Source organism: Schistocerca piceifrons, chromosome 5 (genome assembly GCF_021461385.2).
Source record: "Schistocerca piceifrons isolate TAMUIC-IGC-003096 chromosome 5, iqSchPice1.1, whole genome shotgun sequence".
Classification (NCBI taxonomy): domain Eukaryota; kingdom Metazoa; phylum Arthropoda; class Insecta; order Orthoptera; family Acrididae; genus Schistocerca; species Schistocerca piceifrons.
Window position 1 is genome coordinate 593,790,711 of NC_060142.1, and position 27,139 is coordinate 593,817,849.

At 40.4% G+C, this 27,139-nt stretch overlaps 1 protein-coding gene across 1 annotated transcript in view; it reads left to right on the plus strand.

Annotated features, from left to right (window-relative positions):
- Positions 1 to 27,139, plus strand: part of LOC124798415 (exocyst complex component 2) — a 129,486-nt gene that overhangs the window by 47,125 nt on the left and 55,222 nt on the right. Inside the window, exons 8-12 of the mRNA XM_047261812.1 lie at positions 9,480 to 9,595; positions 9,682 to 9,818; positions 11,424 to 11,653; positions 11,740 to 11,987; positions 19,881 to 19,995. Coding sequence (XP_047117768.1) covers positions 9,480 to 9,595; positions 9,682 to 9,818; positions 11,424 to 11,653; positions 11,740 to 11,987; positions 19,881 to 19,995 — 846 coding nt within the window. The remainder of the gene's footprint in view (positions 1 to 9,479; positions 9,596 to 9,681; positions 9,819 to 11,423; positions 11,654 to 11,739; positions 11,988 to 19,880; positions 19,996 to 27,139) is intronic.

A 27,139-nucleotide genomic window follows, 5' to 3' on the forward strand; every position in this document is an offset into this window, starting at 1 on the left:
AGTAGCTCCTCAACTTGTCTCACAAGGGCCGAGTGCACTCTGCTTGGCAACTGCACTTGGCAGACCCAGACGGGATCACCCACCCAAGTGCTAGCCAAGCCTGACAACACTTAATGTCAGTGATCTGACAGGAACCTGTATTACCACTGCAATGAGGCCATTCGCTGAAATGAAGAGTTGACCTGCAAATACAGAAGAATAGTAATTGACCATCATTTATTCTGTTATGTTTTTCATATGATTAACAATGGAATAGGATGGATAAATAATGGTATACTCTGCTTAGTACATTTTTCACAATTTATTAATATTCTGTCTGTAGTGACGTGATAGATGAAATTTTGATGTTAAATGTTGTTGTTGTTGTAGTCTTCAGTCCTGAGACTGGTTTGATGCAGCTCTCCATGCTGCTCTATCCTGTGCCAGCTTCTTCATCTCCCAGTACCTACTGCATCCTATATCCTTCTGAATCTGCTTAGTGTATTCATCTCTTGGTCTCCCTATACGATTTTTACCCTCCACGCTGCCCTCCAATACTAAATTGGTGATCTCTCGATGTCTCAGAACATGTCCTACCAACTGATCCCTTCTTCTAGTCAAGTTGTGCCACAAGCTCCTCTTCTGCCCAATTCTTTTCAATACCTCCTCATTAGTTATGTAATTTACCCATCTAATCTTCAGCATTCTTCTGTAGCATCACATTTCGAAAGCTTCTATTCTCTTCTTGTCTAAACTATTTATTGTCCACGTTTCACTTCCATACTTCGCTACACTCCATACAAATACTTTCAGAAACGACTTCCTGACATTTAAATCTGCACTCGATGTTAACAAATTTTTCTTCTTCAGAAACGCTTTCCTTGCCATTGCCAGTCTACATTTTATATCCTCTCTACTTCGACCATCATCAGTTATTTTGCTCCCCAAATAGCAAAACTCCTTTACTATTTTAAGTGTCTTATTTCCTAATCTAATTCCCTCAGCATCACCTGACTTAATTCGACTACATTTCATTATCCTCGTTTTGCTTTTGTTGATGGTCGTCTTATACCCTCCTTTCAAGACACTGTCCATTCGGTTCAACTGCTCTTCCAAGTCCTTTGCTGTCTCTGACAGAATTACAATGTCATCGGCGAACCTCAAAGTTTTTATTTCTTCTCCATGGATTTTAATACCTACTCCGAACTTTTCTTTTGTTTCCTTTACTGCTTGCTAAATATACAGATTGGATAGCATCGGGGAGAGGCTACAACCCTGTCTCACTCCCTTCCCAACCACTGCTTCCCTTTCATGTCCCTGGACTCATAACTGCCATCTGCTTTCTGTACAAATTGTAAATAGCCTTTCACTCCCTGTATTTTACCCCTGCCACCTTCAGAATTTGAAAGAGAGTATTCCAGTCAACTTTGTCAAAAGCTTTCTCTAAGTCTACAAATGCTAGAAACGTAGGTTTGCCTTTCCTTAATCTTTCTTCTAAGATAAATCGTAAGGTCAGTTTTGCCTCACGTGTTCCAATATTACTATGGAATCCAAACTGATCTTTCCAGAGGTCTGTTTCCACCAGTTTTTCCATTCGTATGTAAAGAATTCGTGTTGGCATTTTGCAGCTGTGACTTATTAAACTGATAGTTCGGTAACTTTCACATCTTTCAATGCCTGCTTTTTTTTGGGATTGGAATTATGATATTCTTCTTGAAGTCTGAGGGTATTTCACCTGTCTCATACATCTTGCTCACCAGATGGTAGAGTTTAGTCAAGACTGGCTCTCCCAAGGCCGTCAGTAGTTCTAATGGAATGATGTCTACTCCCGGGGCCTTGTTTTGCCTCAGGTCTTTCAGTGCTCTGTCAAACTCTTCACGCAGTATTGTATCTCCCATTTCATCTTCATCTGCATCCTCTTCCATTTCCATAATATTGTCTTCAAGTACATCGCCCTAGTATAGACCCTCTATATACTCCTTCCACCTTTCTGCTTTTTCTTCTTTGCTTAGAACTGGGCCATCTGAGCTCTTGATATTCATACAAGTGGTTCTCTTTTCTCCAAAGGTCTCTCTAATTTTCCTGTAGGCGGTATCTATCTTACCCCTAGTGAGATAAGCCTCTACACCCTTACATTTGTCCTCTAGCCATCACTGCTTAGCCATTTTGCACTTCCTGTCGATCTCATTTGTGAGACGTTTGTATTCCTTTTTGCCTGCTTCACTTACTGAATTTTTGTATTTTCTCCTTTCATCAATTAAATTCAATATTTCTTCTGTTACCCAAGGATTTCTAATAGCTCTCGTCTTTTTAGCTACTTGATCCTCTGCTGCCTTCACTACTTCATCCCTCAGACCTACCCATTCTTCTTCTACTGTACTTCTTTCCCCCATTCCTGTCAATTGTTCCCTTATGCTCTCCCTGAAACCCTGTACAACCTGTGGTTCTTTCAGTTTATCCAGGTCCCTTCTCCTTATTTTGCCACCTTTTTGCAGTTTCTTCAGTTTTAATCTACAGTTCATAACCAATAGATTGTGGTCAGAGTCCACATCTGCCCCTGGAAATGTCTTACAATTTAAAACCAGGTTCCTAAATCTCTGTCCTACCATGATATAATCTATCTGAAACCTGTCAGTATCTTCAGGCTTCTTCCATGTATACAACCTTTTTTCATGATTCTTGAACCAAGAGTTAGCTATGATTATGTTATGCTCTGTGCAAAATTCTTCCAGACGGCTTCCTCTTTCATTTCTTAGCCCCAATCCATATTGACCTACTATGTTTCCTTCTCTCCGTTTCCCTACTCTCGAATTCCAGTCACCCATGACTATTAAATTTTCGTCTCCCTTCACTACCTGAATAATTTCTTTTATCTCACCATACATTTCATCAATTTCTTCATCATCTGCAGAGCTAGTTGGCATATAAACTTGTACTACTGTAGTAGGCATGGGCTTTGTGTCTATCTTGGCCACAGTAATGCGTTCACTATGCTGTTTGTAGTAGCTTACCCACACTCCTATTTTTTTATTCATTATTAAACCTTCTCCTGCATTACCCCTATTTGATTTTGTATTTATAACCCTGTATTCACCTGACCAAAAGTCTTGTTCCTCCTGCCACCGAATTTCACTAATTCCCACTATATCTAACTTTAACCTATCCATTTCCCTTTTTAAATTTTCTAACCTACATACTCGATTAAGGGATCTGACATTACACGCTCTGATCCATAGAACGCCAGTTTTCTTTTTCCTGATAATGACGTCCTCTTGAGTAGTCCCTGCCTGGAGATCCGAAAAGGGGACTATTTTACCTCTGGAATATTTTACCCAAGAGGATGCCATCACCATTTAACCATACAGTAAAGCTGCATGCCCTCGGGAAAAATTACGGCTGTAGTTTCCCCTTGCTTTCTGCCGTTCGCAGTACCAGCACAGCAAGGCTGTTTTGGTTAGTGTTACAAGACCAGATCAGTCAATCATCCAGACTGTTGCCCCTGAAACTACTGAACAGGCTGCTGCCCCTCTTCAGGAACCACACGTTTGTCTGGCCTCTCAACAGATACCCCTCCGTTGTGATTACACCTACGGTACGGCCGTCTGTATCGCTGAGGCATGCAAGCCTCCCCACCAACGGCAAGGTCCATGGTTCATGGGGGGGGGGGGGGGGGGTGGTGATGTTAAATATTCTGGTTAAATATGTTTGTTTTAAGTATAATCTTTTAAAAAGGGGTATTTACAAACATTTCCAAGTGAAATGGCTTTTCAGTGGTCTTTGATAAGTAACCTTGTAATATTACTCTTTCTTTTTCTGGAGGGACAGTTTGTGCTGCTTATGGCTTCTGTTCTCATAATTGTAGAATCTTTCCACCAAAATAGTGTTTATGTGTGAACATTGTCATTGCTATTTCTCAGAGTAGTGGGAACCAATTTCTCATAACTCAAAGGCAGATTAGTGGCCTAAGGCCAATTCGTTAATGTGTTTTACCTTTACAACATCCAGCTGATTAACTTGAGTGTTGATGTGCTGATTTTTTCTACTGTGAGTTCCATATGGATGTTTTTAGTATATTTAATTGTTACTATACAAACTAATTTCACATATGATTTACTAATCACGTCAGGGGAATCAAAGCAAGATTTACAGCATTTTTGAGTCTCAAACAATGGAAAATCCAGGATGAAATCTAACAGTATTGTGTAAAGAGAAGTTACTACTCACCATATAGCGGAGATGCTGAGTTGCAGATAGGCACATCAAAAAGACTGTCACAAATGAGCTTTTGTCCAGTGAAGCCTTCATGAGAATTAGACGGCAAACACACACATACATACTCACGCAAACGCAACTCACACACACACGACTCAGTCTCAGGCAACTGAGGCCACATTGCGAACAGCAGCACGGATGTGTGATGGGAGTGGCGACTGGGTGGGGGAAAGGAGGAGTCTGGGGTGGGGAGGGGGAGGGATAGTAGGGTAGGTGTAGCGAACAGTGTCATGCTGTTGGGGAGCATTGATGGTCGAGGTGGAAAGAGGTTAGGGCAGCTGTGTGCAGTCTGGAGGTTAGGCGGAGGGAGCGGAGAGGTGGGGGGTGGGGTGGGAGAGGACAATGACTAATGAAGGTTTGTATATATTGCAGGGAAAGTTCCCACTTGCGCAATTCAGAAAAAGCTGGTGATGATGGGAAGGATCCATATGGCACGGGCTGTGAAGCATTAATTGAAATGAAGGATGTCATGTTTGGCAGCATGCTCAGTAATGGGGTGGTCCACTTTTTTCTTGGCCACAGTTTGTTGATGGCCATTCATGTGGACAGGCAGCTTGTTGGTTGTCATGTCCACATAGAATGCAGCGCAGTGGTTACAGCTTAGCTTGTAGATTACAAGACTGATTTCACAGGTAGCCCAGATTTGGTGGGATAGGTCATGTTTGGAACCGGTCTGGAGTAGATGGTGGTGGGAAGATTTATAGGACAGGTCCTGCATCCAGGTCAATTGCAGGGGTATGAGCCATGAGGTAAGGGGTTGGGAGTAGGGGTTGTGCAGGGATGGACAAGTAAATTGTGTAGGTTCGGTGGATGGCAGAATACCACTGTGGGAGGGGTGGGAAGGACAGTGGGCAGGACATTCCTGATTTCAGGACATGATGAGAGGTAGTCAGAACTCAGGCAGAGAATGTAATTCAGTTGCTCCAGTCCTGGGTGGTACTGAGTTACGAGGGGAATGCTCCTCTGTGGCCGGACGGTGGGACTTCATGAGGCGGTGGGAGATTGGAAAGATAAGACACGGGAGATTTGTTTTTGTACAAGGTTGGAAGGATAATTACGATTTCTGAAGGCTTCAATGAGATCCTCAGTATATTTTGAGAGGGTCCGCTCTTTACTGCAGATGCAGCGGCCATGGGTGGCTAGGCTGTATGGAAGGGACTTCTTGGTATGGAATGGGTGGCAGCTGTCAAAGTAGGTATTGTTGGTGGTTTGTAGGTTTAATATGGACGGAGGTACTGATGTAGCCATCTTTGAAGTGGACGTCAACAACTAGGTTTGTGGCTTGGTTTGAGTAGGACCAGGTGAAGCAAATGGAGGAGAAATTGTTGAGGTTATGGAGGAATGTGGGTAGGGTGTCCTCACCCTCGATCCAAATCACAAAGATGTCATCAGTGAGTCTGAACCAGGTGAGGGCTTCTGGATTCTGGGTGTTTAGGAAGTATTCCTCTAGATGGCCCATGAATAGGTTGGCATAGGATGATGCCATGTGGGTGCCCATAGCTGTATCATGGATTTGTTTGCAGTAATGCCTTCAGAGGAGAAGTAATTGTGGGTGAGGTTATAGTTGGTTGTGACAACTAGGAAGAAATCAGTTGGTCTGGAATCTGTCAGGTGTTGGGAACGGTAATGTTCAATAGAGGTAAGGCCTTGGGCATTGGGGATGCTAGTATAAAGGTAGATGACATCAATAGTGACGAGCAGGGCACTGTGTGATAAAGGGACAGGAGCTGTGGAGAGTCGGTGGAGGAAATGGTTGGTATCTTTTATGTAGGAGGGTAGGTTCCGGGTAATAGGTTGAAGGTGTTGGTCTACGAGAGCAGAGATTCTCTCAGTGGGCGCACAGTAACCAGCCACAATGGGGCATCCTGGGTGGTTAGGTTTATGGACTTTAGTAAGCATGTAGAAGGTGGGAGTGCAGGGATTGGGAGGGTTGAGTAGAGAGATGGACTCCAGGGAGAAGATCTGGGAAGGGCCTAAGGATTTGAGGAGTGACTGGAGATCCTGCTGGATTTCTGGAATGGGGTCACTTTGGCAAGGTTTGTCGGGAGATGTATCTGACAGCTGACGGAGTCCTTCTGCCAGATATCCTTGCAGTTCAAAACAACTGTGGTGGAGCCTTTATACGCAGGTGGGATTATAAGATCAGGATCAGTTTTAAGATGGTGAACTGCGGTTCTTTCGGCAGATGTAAGGTTAGTTTGCATGTTGAGGGGTTTGAGGAATGATGGTGAGGCAAGGTTTGAGGTTAAGAAATTCTGGAAAGTTAACAGGGGCTGGTTTGGGGGCAGTGGGTGTGGACCACAGCTGGATGGAGGAGTGAACTGAGTTAGGCAGGTTTCAGCATTGGTCTTTGATTGAGTCTGATTGGCAAGGTTGGTGGCAAAAAAGTGTTTTCACTGTAGGAACCGGGAGAAGGAGAGAAGGTCTTTAACAAGTCCTGCATGACTGAATTTGGGAATGGGGAAAAAAGTGAGGCCTTTGGAAAGGACTGATATTTTTGTGGGGCTAAGACTTACGAAAGAAAGGTCCATGATTGTGTTTCGGATCTGTTTAGGTTCTGGACTCTGTGTAGTGGTGGGAGGGAGTTTTGGAGGGTGTGGTAAATGTAGTAGGTCTGTGAGATGGGGTTTGCCAGTTATGAGGGGACGTGGAAGAGGTTTGGGGCTTAGTGTAGAGAGGGTGGACGGTGGTACTCCAAGGTGGGAGTAGGAAGTGAGCAGGGTGGAGAGCTTTTTGAGTTGGCATTGTGCATGTTGCTCGGATGGAGAGAAGGTACCTGCCCCCCCCCCCCCCCCCCCCCCCAAGCCCATCCCCTCCTCTCTGCTCCTTCCTCCGTCTAACCTCCCGACTGCACACAGCTGCCCTACACTTTTTCCACTAGTCCCTCTGTGTTCCCCAACAGCATGTTACTGTTTGCCATGCCTACCCTAATATCTCTCCCCCTCCCCAACCCCACCCAGATGCCACTCCAATCATGCACCGGTGCTGCTGCTCTCAGTGTGGCCTCAGTTGCCTGAGACTGCAGTCATGTGTGTGTGTGTGTGTGTGTGTGTGTGTTGCGTTTGCGTGAGTGTGTGTTTATGTGTTTGCTGTCTAATTCTGATGAAGGACCTACTGGCCGAAAGCTGATTTGTGACAGTCTTTTTGTTGTGCCTATCTGTGACTCAACATTTCCACTATATGTTGAGTAGCAACTTTCCTTTTTACAATATTGTTAAATTTTTGAGTATCAGTTAGAAATAACCTCATCGTGCTCCCTCTTTAGCTCAGTGAGTAAATAGTGACTTATTTAATGCTGAAAGTGAATCAGTGAGCGTGTGCCAGGATTGTGCAGTTTATTTTCATTGTATGTGTTTTAAACCCCAGAAATTTTTATATAAAAAGACTTTGAAATTGGCATTCCCAACTTTTCTATTACCGTCTTGTCAGCTGCCATATTTACAAATAACAGTTTGAAACAATGGCTTGTAGTAATCCTGCACCTCATCAGCCAGAACCTTTTCTTTGAAATCCTCTAGTGATTTTAAAGGACACACAGTACCCAGAAATGTAGTGCCAGTCCTGTCCTGTCCTAGACTATTATTCAGCTACCAACGATGTCAAAAAGCATACAAGTGTTATGCAAATTGCCAGATGCACTCAAACAGTAAACTCTCTTCTACCACTGAAATCAAAAACTCGGCATTATCTCTTCCAATCTAATAATTATTTGACAGTAACCATAGTACTCTGAAACAGCTTGAAAAAGTTTTCTTAGCCATGTGTGTGCAGTGTGATGAGAAACATACACTGATGAGCAAATTTGCAAGAAATTGTCAGCATCACAAGATTAGAATTGTGCTACAGAGGTTTGAGGAACATAATAGTGAACTCATGTTAATGTCTTGGTCACCAGTTTTGCCTAATCTGAACCTGGTGAAACACGTCTGGGGCTCTGGAAACCTACCAAAGACTAGTTGAATCCTTGCTATGCAGAATAGCTACCATGCTATGTTCCAAAAGTTGACCAGCACACTGTTAAGCAGGTGGTCATAATATTTTTGCTCTTCATTGTGATATGCAGTTCAGAACTCTGATTTCTGTGTGAGTTAGTACAATCATATTTCTGCATAACATTGTAACTCCATAAGTTCAAACTTCTTGTGCAGATTGCTTGCACCTGAAATTACATTAAATAACATTCGTCAGTCTGCAGCTTGCTGTTCTGGTGTATGAATGATAAGGGTAGCAACATTATTAAAATGAAAACATATAAGTCATTAAACTTAACACTAATTTCAAATATTTCACCATCAGATAGTGAGTTCTAGATTTGACAGACAGACTCCTAATCTTTAAAATTCTGTCATATACTGGGCTAAAAAATTAATGAACATCTCATCTCTTAAATGAGCAAAGAATAATGAAATATTTGCATTTAGTGTTTGTACCCAAATTTTTCATTATATTTACAATTCAGTAATATTATGTACCACTGAATCAAACTTTTTATCTTTAATTCATTAAATATAGTTCTCCAACAAAAGTGTGGAAATAATTTACCATACACAAAACTCCTCACTTCATTAAACAGCTGCTATTACTGCAGTTCTCATCACCTTCTGTACTTAAGACTATCAACCAGAGCATCAACATTAGTAATTGTGTGGTGAAGCTCAATACGCAATTCAGTTACTTAAGCATTACTTGACTTTTACAGTACAATTCATTAACACATTGGTCATGAAATACAAAGCATTACTCATTACCTCTAACAGCAATAAGAAGTTAGATAGGGAGAGATTGTGTTTTTTCTCGGGTTTTTATAGAACGGAAAAGGCAAAAAATAACTTTCATTTACATGGTCATCTATAGTTCAGTGATAGTAACTTAATAGTTTTAACATAACCTACTCAGTTTCATGACATTTCGTGACACTAAAGATTCGTTCATCATGCATTCATGGTTAATAGGTGCAGCCAGCCACACATGCCACCTCTGTCTCAGCATCCAAAACCACTGTAGTACGTGGTTAAGTTCATAGCAGTCAGATAGCACTGGCATCCTCTCTTGCATATTTCATGAAAAATAAGAATAATAGGCAGCTCTCAGTACATACTCTTAATGAAAAATATGAACTTCGTATTATGCACTGCTATTCTTCATGTGTGATGAATACATATGCACAGAAACAGATGCTTTGATTATTTACTGGATTTTATTTTGCTTGATTATTTTTTTATTTGCAGATTTTTAAGAAAGTGCTTGTTGAAGTTGAGCAGCGCATCAGTGGTCTACGAGAACTTTTACATTCCAAACTTCAAGACATGCCTGCTTCTCTGGAAGACCAAAAAAAGATTATCAAGTATGAATACTTCATTTGAGGATTAGTTTCAGAATGTTAAAGAATCAATAAATAACTCATTATGTTATTCTCTTTATGTTAACTAGAAACTTGGTGCATCTGGAATCAACGGGGGATCCAGCATGGGACTGCATTTCAAGCCATTCATCCTACATCTCTAAACAGCTGAATGCTTGCAAGGATGAGCATATTGCATTGGAAGCTGCTTGTGGTGATGAATCAGGTTAGATGCAAACAGTATGCAATACATAATTGTAGCAGTATGTGTGGCAGAATGTTTATGTTTGTAAAATTAGCTCTTTTTGCAGCTAAATAGTCAATGGTATGGAATCTTGTATCAGAAGGAAAATTCACATAAGGAAACAATAAAATTGAGAGACAGACTTGCTATCCAATACTTCAGGAGGTGCAATGTCAGTCTTGCTGATAGGCACATAAAAAATACAGGATACTGTCCTAGCTTTTGGAACTAAATAGTTTGTCCCTTGGGGATGAGAGTGGAACAGGTTGGAACAGGTTAAAAAGTAAGGGTGGCTCTATCAGGTCACAGGATGAGAAGGATCTACCTGTTCTGAAGATTAGTGGGGAACTGTCTATTTTTCTTTATTTTGAAAGGTATAGAATATTACTCTTAATGAATAAAGTCCTTTCAGTGAATAAAATATTTTATTTTTATAAATATATTCCCTTGTATTTTAATGAAACCTAACTAGAAAAGCATGCCTCAAAAACCTTCCCAGCTGGTAGCTCTTTTGCATCCTGCTGCATATGTGCCATGTTGTGACAAAATAGCCTAGTCCAAAGATATGCTCTGTCAACTTTATGTAGCCAGTGTATGATTGAGAGCAACAATACCATTAACTGCATTTGGCTTCTTAATACTACTACAATATTTATTGCAAATCATAATTACTTGAGACCAACATTGCCAATTAGAGAGTTAATAAGGAGTTTTAAACAACCAGTTAAAATTGCAATTGCCTCTACTTATTCAGGATAACATTTCTTTTGTTGAAAGCAAATAACATTTGAGTAAATTATATATTTCTGGTACCTGGCAGGATTGAAAATTCTGTTTGTGGAATATTTCAGTGAAAGGTTTGTGTACTGGTAGCGAGTGTCCCTGAGGTCATTGCCCACACCATCTGACATTGACAGCTAGGTCAGTGATCAAAATGTTGTGCATAAAAATGATGTTTCCAACCTGACTGGGCACCCAAAGCCATACAATTTATCAATTGTAACAGGAAAACCCCACAAATCTAATGATTATTGAGTAGTTTTTGTACTCATAACAAATTGAGTATTTTAGAAGAAATTTATCTGGTATTAGCAAATTTTAGACTGGAAAAATTAAGATTAAAGATTTAGCCACAGAGAACTACCACTAGACACAGCTTTGATAATCCTCAGCCTTCACTTTCAGTTTACGGTAATAATGCAATTATAATCATTACAGAGGTGGCTTGGTGGGCAAGTCTCATCAGCTCTGGGATGTTTTTCTGTCACTTGTTATTTGTTTCACTTCTGGCAAAGAGTTGTTAATGTGAAAAATACCAAAACAACATCTAACAGGATTGTGCCCAATAGCACACTGCAGTGTTCAAACCAACCTTTAGATCACAGGCAGCTTTACTGCTTAACCGTTACAGGAGGAGGTCAAATAAATTTGGTCTTCATTTTTATGGGCTGTTTCAAAAACAAGTTTAATGGTTGTGAAGTAATGGTTAGATGCAGTATCAAACCTTCATGTGAAACAAAATTTCTGACTTTCTGTTGTTCTGCAGTGATAAAAAGAGAACTTACACCTTAATGAAACTTTTTGCAGCCAAACATAAATCTGGCAGCCATCACTCAGGATCTACAAAATACAACAAAATTAACAACTCACCACAGAATCAGGACTGGCAGAGTTCAGTCCCCCAGAGAGTACTTTTTGTTGAGGAACTGACAGAGACTTTGAATGAGTGCTTTCCAGATATGTGGAAGCTGGGCCAGGCATATTTCAGTGGTGATCTGCATGTCAAAGTTGACACTGATAAGCAGCCTTTGTTCAAGGTATTTGTGACATGTCTCTCAGTTCCTTAATTTCATTCTGATGGTTCACAGACACACATTCTTTATATACTAAATTTATTTTCCAGCGAATGGTACTGGAGTCTATCGAAAGATTCACTAATCTTCTTCGTGCTGCTGTTTTGCCACATACACTTGACCGTATGTCACCTCAGAGACAGAGTTATGGAGTCTGGCCATCTCATGGACAGGAGGCAGTGGTGCCTTGGTTGCCCCATTGCCTCCGCTATGTACGGGCTACGTATTCAGCCCTCATTCGACTTGACCTTCCAGGAGAGGCACTTGATATAATTGGATCTCTAATATTTGACTTACGGTGAGTCAACTGCTCTCTGTTGTGTGTGTGTGTGTGTGTGTGTGTGTGTGTGTGTGTGTGTGTGTGTGTGCGCGCGCGCGCGCAAACAGTAAACCAGAAAGTAATGTACTAATTATCTCATTATATTCAGAGTGATACGTGAAATGTGACTGCTTGTTACTAGGGCTGTGGATAAAATATAGATTTTCTTTCCAAACTATATTGATATCTGTTGGCGATACTTTTTTCTGTGATATATCAATATCAAAATGGCAATACTGACTGCTGATATTTTTATTTTATATTATATTTTTTTCCTCAATTTTCAGTAAATATATAAAATGGTTCTTTCGAAATTGTAATAGAACGTAATTTTACTTTCACTGTGTGAAGGAGTCTTACTACTTTTTGAGCTCCCATTACGTCCAGTTTTTCTCTCTGACTATGTGAAACAAGTATAGGTGGCACAAAGTAGGAGTCCGATTGCATTAGGGAAGGTGGTGTGAATGGAGTTACAAGGTTTCCGATGTGTAGAAATAGCACACCAGTTGCATTGAAAAACAATTTTTGACGTAATTTCTGTGCTATTTCTTCACATCGGCAGTTCCTGAAAAGATAACTGTAATCTAAATGACAAGAATGGTTTTTGCTGTGGGAAGAGACATGGGAGGAGACATGCTGATGTAATCGTTGCTAAAGGGGTTCAGCAGGCAGCTAGCTTGTTGATTTACAGAATAACTAATAATAAATAAATACTTAAATATATAGTTCTAAAACTGGCATTATATTTATAATGTGCAGCTGATACTTTTATAGGCTGGTACATTGATTTTTTTTTCATCAATATATCAATAATTCTTTTTTAATATATCGAGGGCCAATAACAATATTTATTTAAATGTCAGTATATCAGATATCAACAGTCCTACTTGTTACTGTGACAGTGTCTGTGCTGGACCTCTTTTTGACCAGAAGAAAGGTAAGTCCACCATTGAAAAATTGATGGTATCCATTCATGAATTATTAATTTGTGCCAGATCAATATATTCATTCTTTAGCAAATCAAGAAATGTGCTATATCTTGCACAAACGTAATATCTAGTTGCATTTGCATATCTTGTGTGATTGATTCACATGAAAATATGGAAAGTACCAAAATTGCCACAAGGTTGGTCTCTCTCTCCCCCTCTCCCTCCCTCCCTCCCTCCCTCCCCTCTCTCTCCCCCTCCCCTCTCTCCCCCCATCTCCCTCCCCTCCCCCTCCCCCCGCCCCCCTCCTCCCTCCCCCTCCCCTCACCCCATTTGTCTTCATCATCTCTCCCTCCTCCTTCCCTCCCCCCCCCCCCCAAATTAGTGCTTCTTGTAATAATTGCTCAGGACAGTACAGTTCCACATTTGAGAGAGGTGAAATACCATATTTGTCCGTCAGATGATGATAATGAATGATTAAGCAGATCTGGTTAAAGGTGCCATTTATTTCTGCTTCTGTAATATTCTGTTTAGAAAATGAAAAGAGTTTCTCCTCTCTCTTGATGTGTGACAATTCTTTGCACAGGCAAAACAATGCATCTTCTCTTACAACAGTATATTCTCAGATTACGACAATTCAGGAAAACTTCATTTGTACTAATTTGACCCTAGCAGTTTCACAATTTGTGTTGTATTCCATTATCTGTCAATTACAACTTCACTGAGACACACACTGATGGGTCAAAGTATTATGATCACACGCTAAATAGAGGGTTGGTCCACCTTGAGAATACAATACAGCAGTGATACTTTGTTGCACAGATTTTACAATTCCTTGGTAGATTTCTGGAGGCATGTGCCACTAGATGTCTATCCACAGGTTGTGCAATTCCTGTAAATTATTGGCTGGTGGTTTGTGGATGTGGAGCTTGCATCAGATAGCATCACAGATGTGTTCCATTGTGATCAGATAAGGGGAATTTGGTGGCTAATGCATCAATGTGAGTTCAGTATCATGCTCCTCAAACCACTGTTGCAGATTCTGGCCTTTTTGTGCCGACAGTTATCTTGCTGGAAGACACCATTGTTGTCAGTGTAGACATGAAGCCTGAAGGGGAACAGGTGGTCCACAATGATGATTACGTTGTCGACAGTTGTCGTGGTGCCACCACAGATCCCATGGAAACCTGGGTCAATGTCAGCTATGGTATAAAATTGCCCCCACTGACCAGCATCCGTGAGCCAGTGAATGTTTTGAGCAGCCTTTTGCCTGGATGACACTATATTAAAACGTAACCATCGACCTAGTGTAACAAGAAAAGTGATTCATCTGACCGGATGACATGTTCCCATTGGTTCACTGTCCAACCTTGATGACCTCGTATCTGTTGCTGTTTAGTTGATGATGTGACAGCATTGGAAAATGTTCATGTTATCTTTTAAAGAACCCAACATTCAATGTTGTGTGCTTCAGAACACTCGTGCCTGCACAAGCATTGTACTCTGTTGTCAGATCAGCTTCTGACTTTCTTGTTATGTGACAAGGTGTAAAAGTCGAACACCTTGTTGTCTGCTCCAGGTTTCAATGTTTCAACAACTCTCCATAGATGCTCACAACATTGGCACATGAACAGCCGACCAACTTGGCTGGTTCTGAGATGCTAATGCTTAACATTCTGATGTTTGTCAGAACTGCTTATGTCAGGAGATTTTCTCATCTGGCCTGTATTGTCAATAGAATGATTCCCCATTTGTCTCTTATATACACATGTGTGCAAAATTTGAGCGAAAGTAATTTTAGGGTGATGTGTCACTGCGAAGTAACATAGTTTGATGACACTTGGACCATAAATAAAAAGGACTGCTACAGTAGAATACAGAAGGTAATTGTAAGGTGTTGTTGTTGTGGTCTTCAGTCCTGAGACTGGTTTGATGTAGCTCTCCATGCTACTCTATCCTGTGCCAGCTTCTTCATCTCCCAGTACCTACTGCATCCTATATCCTTCTGAATCTGCTTAGTGTATTCATCTCTTGGTCTCCCTATACGATTTTTACCCTCCACGCTGCCCTCCAATACTAAATTGGTGATCTCTCGATGTCTCAGAACATGTCCTACCAACTGATCCCTTCTTCTAGTCAAGTTGTGCCACAAGCTCCTCTTCTGCCCAATTCTTTTCAATACCTCCTCATTAGTTATGTAATTTACCCATCTAATCTTCAGCATTCTTCTGTAGCATCACATTTCGAAAGCTTCTATTCTCTTCTTGTCTAAACTATTTATTGTCCACGTTTCACTTCCATACTTCGCTACACTCCATACAAATACTTTCAGAAACGACTTCCTGACATTTAAATCTGCACTCGATGTTAACAAATTTTTCTTCTTCAGAAACGCTTTCCTTGCCATTGCCAGTCTACATTTTATATCCTCTCTACTTCGACCATCATCAGTTATTTTGCTCCCCAAATAGCAAAACTCCTTTACTATTTTAAGTGTCTTATTTCCTAATCTAATTCCCTCAGCATCACCTGACTTAATTCGACTACATTTCATTATCCTCGTTTTGCTTTTGTTGATGGTCGTCTTATACCCTCCTTTCAAGACACTGTCCATTCGGTTCAACTGCTCTTCCAAGTCCTTTGCTGTCTCTGACAGAATTACAATGTCATCGGCGAACCTCAAAGTTTTTATTTCTTCTCCATGGATTTTAATACCTACTCCGAACTTTTCTTTTGTTTCCTTTACTGCTTGCTAAATATACAGATTGGATAGCATCGGGGAGAGGCTACAACCCTGTCTCACTCCCTTCCCAACCACTGCTTCCCTTTCATGTCCCTGGACTCATAACTGCCATCTGCTTTCTGTACAAATTGTAAATAGCCTTTCACTCCCTGTATTTTACCCCTGCCACCTTCAGAATTTGAAAGAGAGTATTCCAGTCAACTTTGTCAAAAGCTTTCTCTAAGTCTACAAATGCTAGAAACGTAGGTTTGCCTTTCCTTAATCTTTCTTCTAAGATAAATCGTAAGGTCAGTTTTGCCTCACGTGTTCCAATATTACTATGGAATCCAAACTGATCTTTCCAGAGGTCTGTTTCCACCAGTTTTTCCATTCGTATGTAAAGAATTCGTGTTAGCATTTTGCAGCTGTGACTTATTAAACTGATAGTTCGGTAACTTTCACATCTTTCAATGCCTGCTTTTTTTTGGGATTGGAATTATGATATTCTTGTTGAAGTCTGAGGGTATTTCACCTGTCTCATACATCTTGCTAACCAGATGGTAACCCAAGGCTGTCAGTAGTTCTAATGGAACGTTGTCTACTCCCGAGGCCTTGTTTTGACTCAGGTCTTTCAGTGCTCTGTCAAACTCTTCACACGGTATTGTATCTCCCATTTCATCTTCATCTGCATCCTCTTCCATTTCCATAGTATTGTCCTCAAGTACATCGCCCTTGCATAGACCCTCTGTATACTCCTTCCACCTTTCTGCTTTCCCTTCTTTGCGTAGAACTGAGTTTCCATCAAAGCTCTTGATATACATGCAAGTGGCTCTCCTTTCTCCAAAGGTCTCTTTAATTTTCCTGTAGGCGGTATCTATCTTATCCCTAGTGGGATAAGCCTCTACATTGTTACATTTGTCCTCTAGCCATCCCTGCTTAGCCATTTTGCACTTCCTGTCAATATCATTTTTGAGACGTTTGTATTCCTTTTTGCCTGCTTGATTTACTGTATTTTTATATTTTCTCCTTTCATCAATTAAATTCAATATTTCTTCTGTTACCCAAAGGTTTCTACTAGTCATCATCTTTTTACCTATTTGATTCTCTGGCGCCTTCACTATTTCATCCCTCAAAGCAACCCATTCTTCTTCTACTGCATTTCTTTCCCCCATTCCCGTCAATTGTTCCCTTATGCTCTCCCTGAAACCCTGTACAACCTGTGGTTCTTTCAGTTTATTCAGGTCCCATCTCCTTAAATTGCCACCTTTTTGCAGTTTCTTCAGTTTTAATCTACAGTTCATAACCAATAGATTGTGGTCAGAGTCCACATCTGCCCCTGGAAATGTCTTACAATTTAAAACCTGGTTCCTAAATCTCTGTCTTACCATTATATAATCTATCTGATACCTTTTAGTATCTCCAGGCTTCTACCATGTATACAACCTTCTTTCATGATTCTTAAACCAAGTGTTAGCTATGATTAAGTTATGCTCTGCGCAAAATTCTACCCGGCGGCTTCCTCTTTCATTTCTTAGCCCCAATCCATATTGACCTACTATGTTTCCTTCTCTCCCTTTTCCTACTCTTGAATTCCAGTCACCCATGACTATTAAATTTTCGTCTCCCTTCACTACCTGAATAATTTCTTTTATCTCACCATACGTTTCATCAATTTCTTCATCATCTGCAGAGCTAGTTGGCATATAAACTTGTACTACTATAGTAGGCATGAGCCTCGTGTCTATCTTGGCCACAATAATGCGTTCACTATGCTGTTTGTAGTAGCTTACCCGCACTCCTATTTTTTTATTCATTATTAAACCTACTCCTGCATTACACCTATTTGATTTTGTATTTATAACCCTGTATTCACCTGACCAAAAGTCTTGTTCCGCCTGCCACCGAACTTCTCTAATTCCCACTATATATAACTTTAACCTATCCATTTCCCTTTTTAAATTTTCTAACCTACCTGCCCGATTAAGGGATCTGACATTCCACGCCCCGATCTGTAGAACGCCAGTTTTCTTCCTCCTGATAACAACGTCCTCTTGAGTAGTCCCCGCCCGGCGATCCGAAAGGGTGACTATTTTATCTCCGGAATATGTTACCCAAGAGGACGTCATCATCATTTAATCATACAGTAAAGCTGCATGACCTCGGGAAAAATTACGGCTATAGTTTCCCCTTGCTTTCAGCCGTTCGCATACCAGAACAGCAAAGCCATTTTGGTTAGTGTTACAAGGCCAGATCAGTCAATTATCCAGATTGTTGCCCCTGAAACTACTGAAAAGGTTGCTGCCCCTCTTCAGGAACCACACATTTGTCTGGCCTCTCAACATATACCTCTCCGTTGTGATTACACCTACGGTACGGCTATCTGTATCATTGAGGCACACAAGCCTCCCCACCAATGGCAAGGTCCATGGTTCATGGGGGGGAATTGTAAGGTACATGAAATGAAATAATTACACTCTAGTTACCACGATTTGTGAAGGTTTTCTGAACATTACAAAATACGGGGCATGGTTGGTAAAGGGGTATATGATGACCATGGATGGCAACGAATGCTGTGCATTGTGCTTCAGTGCAATGTTGGTTGGGGTTCTTGCGGTAGTGCTTTCCATTAGTCCATCAGCACGGTTAACAACTGCTGGATGGTGGTTAGTGCATGTGGATGTGCTGTAATGCACCTCACACTTGCTTGATGGGATTTGAGTGTGGGGAAGGGCAGGACTGCCCATTCATCAAATGTCTTCTTGTTAAAAGGGCTGCTCCACCTTAGCTGTTGGATGAGGTCATGTATTGTCATCCATGAAAATGAAGTGGGGTCTATATGTACCCCTGAAGAGACACATGGGGAAGGAGTACAGTACAGTGTCACAATAATGTTGTCCAGGTGGCAGCATGTGCAGAATCGGTACACAAATTGAATCTGCTGCCATCTGAGAAGAGCACGCTACCTCACTCCTCATTGGTCCAGTCCCTATGCTCTTGGCACCTTTGGAAATAGTGTTGCCAATATGCTGATTTCACAGAATACAATGTACTGGTCGTTGGGCAAATAGACGGCTGCCATAAAGTCGCCATGCCACCGTGGAGCATGAGACTGCATGACTCGCAGTCTTGTTAAATCAGGTTGCTGTCGCACACGCTGTTTGATGTTGGTCTCGCCCGTTGTACAATGTAGCGGTCATCTACTGCTGTACTTGACTGTGGTCAACCATTTCCTTTTCTTCAGGCAACAGTGCTGTGCTTTGGAATGCCCCCCCCCCCCATGCCCCCCCCCCCCCACCCCCCACACACACACACATGTGAAACAGGTTTTGTGAGTAATACTGAACTCCTGGGCTATACCTGTCACACTTCGTCCTTCTTCTACTTTGCCAGTGATTCTTATCCGTGTAGTGTCATCCAGATGTTATTTCTGGGCCATGTTGTAATGAGCACCATAACCACAGTGTCCTGTGCACAATTGGGAGACCTTTGGCAACATGCTCCTGCACTATTTCATTTCCACCGAGCAGTTGACATTTTGATATCTTATCTGTCTCATCTCTAAGTTTTGCAGGGCAGAGTAATTTGCTTACTGTATAGTGTGCTCATAATGCCTCTAGGCAGTATTCAGTCTTGCTGTGAGTAATGATCTTTGTGTGTGTGTGTGTGTGTGTGTGTGTTTGTTTGTGTGTGTGTGTGTGTGTGTGTGTGTGTGTGTGTGAGAGAGAGAGAGAGAGAGAGAGAGAGAGAGAGAGAGAGAGAGAGAGAGATTGGGGAGGGGGAGGGAGGGGGGGGGATGAAATCAAGATTCATGTAAGTTTTTCTGCTGAGATTTTCTTTGTGAACTGCCAATTGCTTGTAATGTATGATCTTGGTTCTTGAATACTAAGTTTGTGGCAGAAAGAGCAAGAGAAAAGCTACTGCGAGTCACGCATTATAATACTGAGAAGTAGTATTCTGGTGTGCTATAATAAAAACAGTTGGAAAAATGTTGACATTCCCCTCCATTACAAAACGTAAATTTTTATGGTAAAGTAAGCCAAAGAAAAAGTTAATTTTAGGGGCCTTCAGTTTATTTCTTCTTTTATTTTATTGAAAGAACAATTTCTTTATTTTAGATTATGTAACTATGAGTATAAATGACAGTTTTAAAAATTATCTGCTACTAAATATTCTGTATTTTCATAATTATTTTTAATGTAAGAGGTAATTAATTTCCTTTTTTAGGTTTCATTGCATGAGCACACTTTTCCAGCAGGCGTCTGAACATATCAAATCACTTCATAAGAAAGAAACATGGAAAGTTGAATTTGATACTAAATATGGCGGCATAACAGATCTTGTAAGTATTCACATATTTCTGAAGTGTGATTCATAAGTGACTAAGTGAAGTATCTGAGTAATGTTGTTTTCTGAGACCATAACTGAACAGTTAAGACAGACATTTCATTGTAAAAGAGTAATAGCAGTTTTATTCAAAGGACACTGGCACAGTTTCTACTAATTCAACAAAAACAAATTTATAAACCCTGGTCAGGAATCTAACAAAATGTGTGTTTACTTCATTATACTATCTTGACCTTTTACAGCAGCAAATGTGACAGCCTCTAGACCAGGGACGGGCAAACGTTGCACGCGACTCATGAGCACACAGCGCTGCACGTGTGCTGCTCGCGTGCAATTGTCGAATGGGACAGTGGTGACAGCTGGCAGGTTGCGGCAGTCTAGTACCAGGCTAAGCTGTGGACGTTGAAGCGAAGCGACCACTATGTAGTGAACATTGTATTTCAAGAACTGGAAAATGCAGAATGAATCATGGAAACGGAGAAGTGGAGATTTGCTATCTTTTAAAAAGGAATGGGAGAATCATTTTTTCTTTGTGCAAAAACGTGAAAATTCAAAATGTATAATATGTGACAGTATTCTCGCTGGTCAGCAGAAGTTTAATATTGAACGCCATTATAATAAATTTTAATATGTTCCCGTACTTAGTGTAATAGAAGAGGAAATTCTCAAGCGATTTGGGGATATATCATACTTATCCCAAGGTTTTGAATAGTTCTCGAGACAATTTGCTGTTTCTGTAGATGATATTTATCCCAGTTTGCAAATGGAATTAATAGATCTACACTGTAGATTCTACAGCGTAATTCTCGTATGAGAGACAAGTTCCTTTTGGCAAGATGTGTAATAGATTTTTATCACAACTTTCCACAGCAAGAGTTTCCTTGTCTCCATCGTGAAGCCATGAAGATAATGTGTTTGGCTCGACATACGTTTGCGAGCGATTTTTTTCTGTTATGAAAATTAATAACTCTCGGTTAAGAGCAAACATCAGTAATGAAAATTTACGTAACTGTTTGCGTTTGTCTGTATGTAGAAATTTTGTTCCAGACATTAAACCTATCGTAAACTCCACTTGTGATAATTAAATACAACGTATCGAAGGTAATAGGTACTCTTTCAAACCGTGATTTCTTTCAAGCACTCGTACTAACCTTATTCCTTCATTCAATAAAGCAGGCCAGGAAACAAAACGCATTACAGAGGAAGAAGCGGAGAGACGGTATGGTGGGGAGGGGAGAGAAGCGGGTAGCCAGCTTGCCCCTATGTGCACGCAGAACACCTGTTTACTGCACACGTGCAAGTGCACCGCACACATGCAGGATTCCTGCCCGCCCCTGCTTTAGACTGTAAATTCTTGCATTACTTAACCACTTGAAGAAATTGTTTGAATTGTCATATCAGCCAACATTCAAATCGAATTGGCACCTAACAATTTTGTGTTACAAGGGAAGTAACTGAAATCAAATAACAATTACAAGGGCATGCTGAAAATGGATGCTTCCAAATTTTCTATGTGAAAATTAATAAAGCTTTTTAAATAAGTGAATCTTATGAACATTGTAGATCCTTATTCTTCATGTCTGCATATTTATTTCTCAATGTAGTCACCATGATAACTGCATGAACACATTTCTCCCAACGAGAGACCAGTTTGTTGATACTGTCACTGTAGAATATTCGACTTTGTCAATGGAGCCACAATCTCGCCTCTATGTGCACCACTTCATCACTATAAAAATGAGGTCCTTGAAAGTGTTCTTTAAGTTTTGGAAACAGATGAAAGTTGGATGGGACCTGTATGGAGGATGATCAGTGACAGTGAATCCAAGATGTCAGGTTGTTGCAGCTGTCGCAGTGCTCATGTGTGGTCTGGCATTGTTATGGTGGCAGAGAGGGTGACATGAAAAATACAGATGTAGGAGGTCAGTAACACTTGTTTAAAAAAAAAAAAAAATTGGAGGCATTACTTTTCAGCAGAGCTTCGTATTTTTAAAATAGGGAAAGATGTCTGTTCCGTTATCCATTGTTATTTATCAGTAAGACTCTGCATTAGTGTGCTATCCGTACTTGAAGGTTAACAAATGTAAAGACTACAGAACCACAAAATGCTGAAGAAACAGTATTGTGACACAAGCAGTTGTGATCAGCAGATTGACAAGATAAATAAATGTATTATTTGGCAAAAAGGTAAACATTTACTTGAAATGGTATATGTTTACACTTGCATTACTTACAGATTCATATTCCTTTCAGTAGAATTTGCTATGTAGTCATCTGTTCTTCCCATATTTGTCATTGAAGTGCAAATGTAGGGTTTCAGTGAAGTGATTAAAACACAGCAGAATTGAACAGCATGTGGCAAAGATCTACACAATGTGGTCACTGTGGTCTTCAATATTAAACTACTGCAGTGTGGATACACTGAAAATTATGTAACGTGTTCATATGTTGTCCTTGTGAAGTGAGCAAATTGTTTGATTCTGCTACATTTCAATCAATTCATTGAAACTTCACATTTGCACTTTTATGGTGAATCAGGTAAGAATGTATGACAATACAGCATCTTCTATTTTGGGAAATAATTTCAGTGGACATAATATTAGTCGCCAACCCTAAAAAACTGTTCTGACCACTTTGGAACACAGCAGATGTAGTAGAACTGGTACCAGGCAGTCGTGTGACCCTCCATCACTGGGGTAAGTCATGGAAGTGAAGTAGTGTGTGTGTGTGTGTGTGTGTGTGTGTGTGTGTGTGAGTTGGTTGTGTAGTATCAACACAGTAAGATTTGACAGAAAAACTGAAAGGAGCTATATTGTGTTTAGACATGCCTATGACCAACTGTATATGAAATTGCTAGATTTGTTGCTGTGTAAATGCAGACAGTCAGATGTGTCTTCAAGGATTGGTGTGTCAATCACAGACTTGTAACATAGCTTGAGAACAGTGGTTGTAAAATGACCCTAACTGTCAGGGACTGGTTCTAAGTTTCATGTCTTGTCAGTTACATTCAGTTTCATTGCCAACAGGAATTGCTAGTGATAGCAATGCAGAACCATCTCAACCAGTAACTGTGCAAGCATTGTAAAGGGAACTGCTTCCTGTGAACATTTGGGGTTGGGTGACTCACGGAAGTCCATTGCTCATAGCACACAAGTAGTGTCATGTTTCAATGGGTCAAACAACACAGAAGCAGGACAGTAATTAACCTGAAGCTGCATGTTGTCTGATGAGTCACGATTTTGCCTCTCTCCAAATGATGCAAGATGTCGAGTGCAACGATGGTCTTATGAGACGTTTCATCCACAGTGTGTGGAGGGTGTAGTTAACACTGGATGTGGTTCTGTGATGTTGTGGGGCTCTTTCTTGTACCATGACTTGGTGCACTCATTCTGGTTATTGTGAACGTGAGCCAGGATGTTTGATATAAACATTCTCAGTGACCCAGAGTTGCCCTTTCTTCTGCAACATAATGATGAGTAAGCTGTGACACACTCGTCTTCCAATATGGCAACAGCTGTGCTCACAGTGCTGCATGCATGCGTTCCTTTCTTGGTGAACATTCGGCCACCCAGTTGTATCTCTACTGGCCCACTAAATCACCCAAACTTAATTCCGTAGAAAATGTCTGGAACTCTTTGGAACAGTGGGTGAAATGTGGAAATCAGTAACAAAGCAGTTTGGTACTTCTACAGGATCTAATTATCAATGAGTGGGTTCAGTGGAACACACAAAGAAACTTGTGGAATCTTTCTTCACCCAATTGAAGCCATTATCAAGGCTGGAAGTGATGTTACACAATAATAGCATGATGTCTCCTGGGTTGACTAATTTTTTGTCTGGTGTGCTTATGACTCTATAAAATATTGTTTCAATCAAATTTTCATCTGTTTGCTGAAACATTCCTTGTGAATGACTCTTGTGAACATACTACTCTTAATAGTGTTATGCAGTATTGTTTCTTTAGAAACTTATGCCCCTAAAGCTTTTAGACTATTTAGCCTTCAAACAAGAATTTATTTGTTTATGGATAAATAGTGAAGGTGAACACACACATTTTAAAATAATTTTTAGTCATTTTTACCCATTCAAGCTGGAGTAATTCCCTTGTTAGATCAGATTCCCTACACATATTAGAATATTTACAGGAATGTATTTGACCATCTTGAATAATGGCAGAGAAGTCATTCAGTAATGATTGTTAGTCTTATCTCTCAAGTCGATAGTGCTGGAAGGTCACTGGTTGAAAAGCAACATGACATAATTTTGTGGTAAAAACAGCTTTCTTATACCATGCTACTGTAATTCGAAACATAAGAAAGGTATTTCAAGGGAGGTACTGATGTCAGCCACAATTGGGCATTGAAATAATTTCAGTGGCAGAAGTTGAAAATTTGTGCCGGACCAGGAGTTGAACCTGGATTTCTTCCATTATGTGAGTGGTCGGCTTTACCACTTCGGCTATCCAAGTTTGCTTTCCATCCAACCCAAATTCTCAACTTATCACACACAGCTTTTTCTGTACTCCTGAAAGAGTTCGGATCTATCGTGCATCCACACTGAAGATATCATAGCAGTTGAGCTTACAGATATACTATGTTTATGTCTGGTGTCTGTTGTATCTGGCATGTCTGACAGAACAGGCACCAGTGTTTTTTGATACAGGATCCTAAATATCAGTATTTCTGAGAGGAGGTGCTGACGTCAGCTGCAGTAGGGCATTGAAGGAATGTGACAAATTGAGAATTTCCATTGGATGGAAAGCGTGCTCCGATACCCAAAGTGCTGGAGGCAACTACACATATTTATAGTACAAGAGAGTAATTATTTACCTGTAGTTGAATGGTGGATGGCACATAGAAACACTAAAAATATCAGAAAATTGTGCTAGGTTTCAAGCCCCAGGTCTTCATTCAATATAACTACAAATTCTCTCTCTCTCTCTCTCTCTCTCTCTCTCTCTCTCTCTCTCTCTCTCTCTCTGAGAAAAATTACAGCTTTAGCGATGTCCTAGATGGAATGAGAGTTGCAACTTCACACACAGGCACAAAGAAGTGAGAGTTTTATGAAGGTCCTGCAGCACCATGACCAGCCTTGAGTTAACATTGCTGTGAGCTGTGTGAACTTCAAGTAGCAAGATGATGCTTGCTGCTAACTGATATGAGATCTCATACAAGTGTTGAATCTGTTGTTACAATTGGGAGATGGGGATATACTAGACATGGCCTACAACTAAAGTAGAGGGGGAAAGTTAGATTGACTGAGCTTCTTGCAGAAAATGTTGGGGGAGGGGCGGCACAATCACACAAAGCCTGGTCCTTGTGGTTATTGCTGTCAGGATTTAGGTTGTTATGAAAGAAATTAAATTAACATATGAGCCTCTCAAAATCGTAAGAATGCACAGAAAAGTGAAGTTAGCTTATTTCAGCAGAATATTAGACAGGGTGTATACGATCCAGGACAACTGGGAAATCTGGAAAAAAACCTGGGAATTTTTAGGAATTCCAAGAATTTTTCATTGTTTTAGTCTTCAGTTAAATTTCTGTAATTTTGAGTGCTAAGAACTGATAGTCTAACAAAGAATTTTACTGTAACATGCTGCAGGAGCAATAAAACGCAAAACAAGAAAATAAAACCAAAATAAAACTTCAGTTGCAAAGGAAATGGGCCATTTACAACAACAAAACACAGTGTACACACAAGCACTTGCTAAAAGCAAAATTTGTCAAAGGCTTTAGCGCAAAGGTTATGGAATACTTCATAACAGCAAACTGCTTCTGATGAGCTTGATGTCACAGCTGTTTACATTAAGTTCATTTTGAGCAGTTGCCAGCGGGCTCATGTGCACGCACAGTTGATTTGTGTACATGCAGTACTCTCTCCCACTTGTGGCTACTTGGAGTGAGGCTGCAGCAGTAGCAAGGAGCAGTCACGCCACCCAGAAAATTTTTTTTGGCTTGCCCAAGCTGCCGGATTGGCGCATGTGCAGAGCAGTCTGCGTTGTAGTGGGAAGGGGGATAGTGACCCGTGTTAATGTTTAGTGATGTTGCTGTTTCCTTTTTGTTTACAGTTCAAACATCAAATAAAAACAAAACTGATTTCTTTGGCCGGGATCTGTCAAGTGAATTAAAATATGTTCGCATAATTATGGAAGTTTAAAATATGTTATTAGTTTCAGTTGTCTGATTTTTTGATTTTATTTTCTTTCCACGTTTTTGGCAGTCAAGCGTTAATCGCCATGCGCAACAGTGAAGTAATTTTTGTCAGTTTGCTAAATAAATGTGGCTTTTATTAATCTTTTCCACACATGCAATCAGTTTATAAGAAACAAAGTGTTTCTTTCCACACTATTGGCTAGTTTCAACTGTTCACTGAATTTCAAGTGCACATTTTCACCTTCTGGCACTTAAGGCATTATCACATAATAATAAACCAAACATGAGAAAATACAGTACTGGTACTCCAGAAAAATTTGCATCCTGAAAAAGCACACTGAAGAGCTTTATATCAGGTAGGAACCTACTTCATTGTGAATCTGGACATATGAAAGTGTGTGCCAAATTATGCATTTTAGTATGGTTTACAAAATTCCTATGCTCTTGGAGTATCCTCTGATGGCCTATTTCTTTTATGATGTCTCTTAATGTAGAATGATATCTATGTATGAACATACAGGATTCTTAGGACATTGTAGCTGCCCACACACAGTAACGCCGGTTTTCTGGTGCTCTCTGGCACCAGCTGAAACGATATTTTGATAATTTTTACTTTTTGGACCGTCAGACTACAACAGATTGAAACACAATTTTCATGCAGTACACGCTTTGCCTTTATTCTTTGCAAGGCATCTTCAGTCGCCTGCTAAAATGAACCCATGTCTAAGAGGTTGCAGGAAAATATTGTAAATGGTACTTTGAAAAGTGATATTTTCAAAGGAAATTTCCTTCTATGCAAGATGAGTTATGTTAGTGTAAGAACATGCAATGATTTTCTTAAATCACAGACTCTCATGTAAAACGTAACATTTTGAGTACCAGACACTTAGAATAATTTTGGGCCCAGAAGACCAGAAATTAATTTCATTCCAGAATGAGATTTTCACTCTGCAGTGGAGTGTGCGCTGATATGAAACTTCCTGGCAG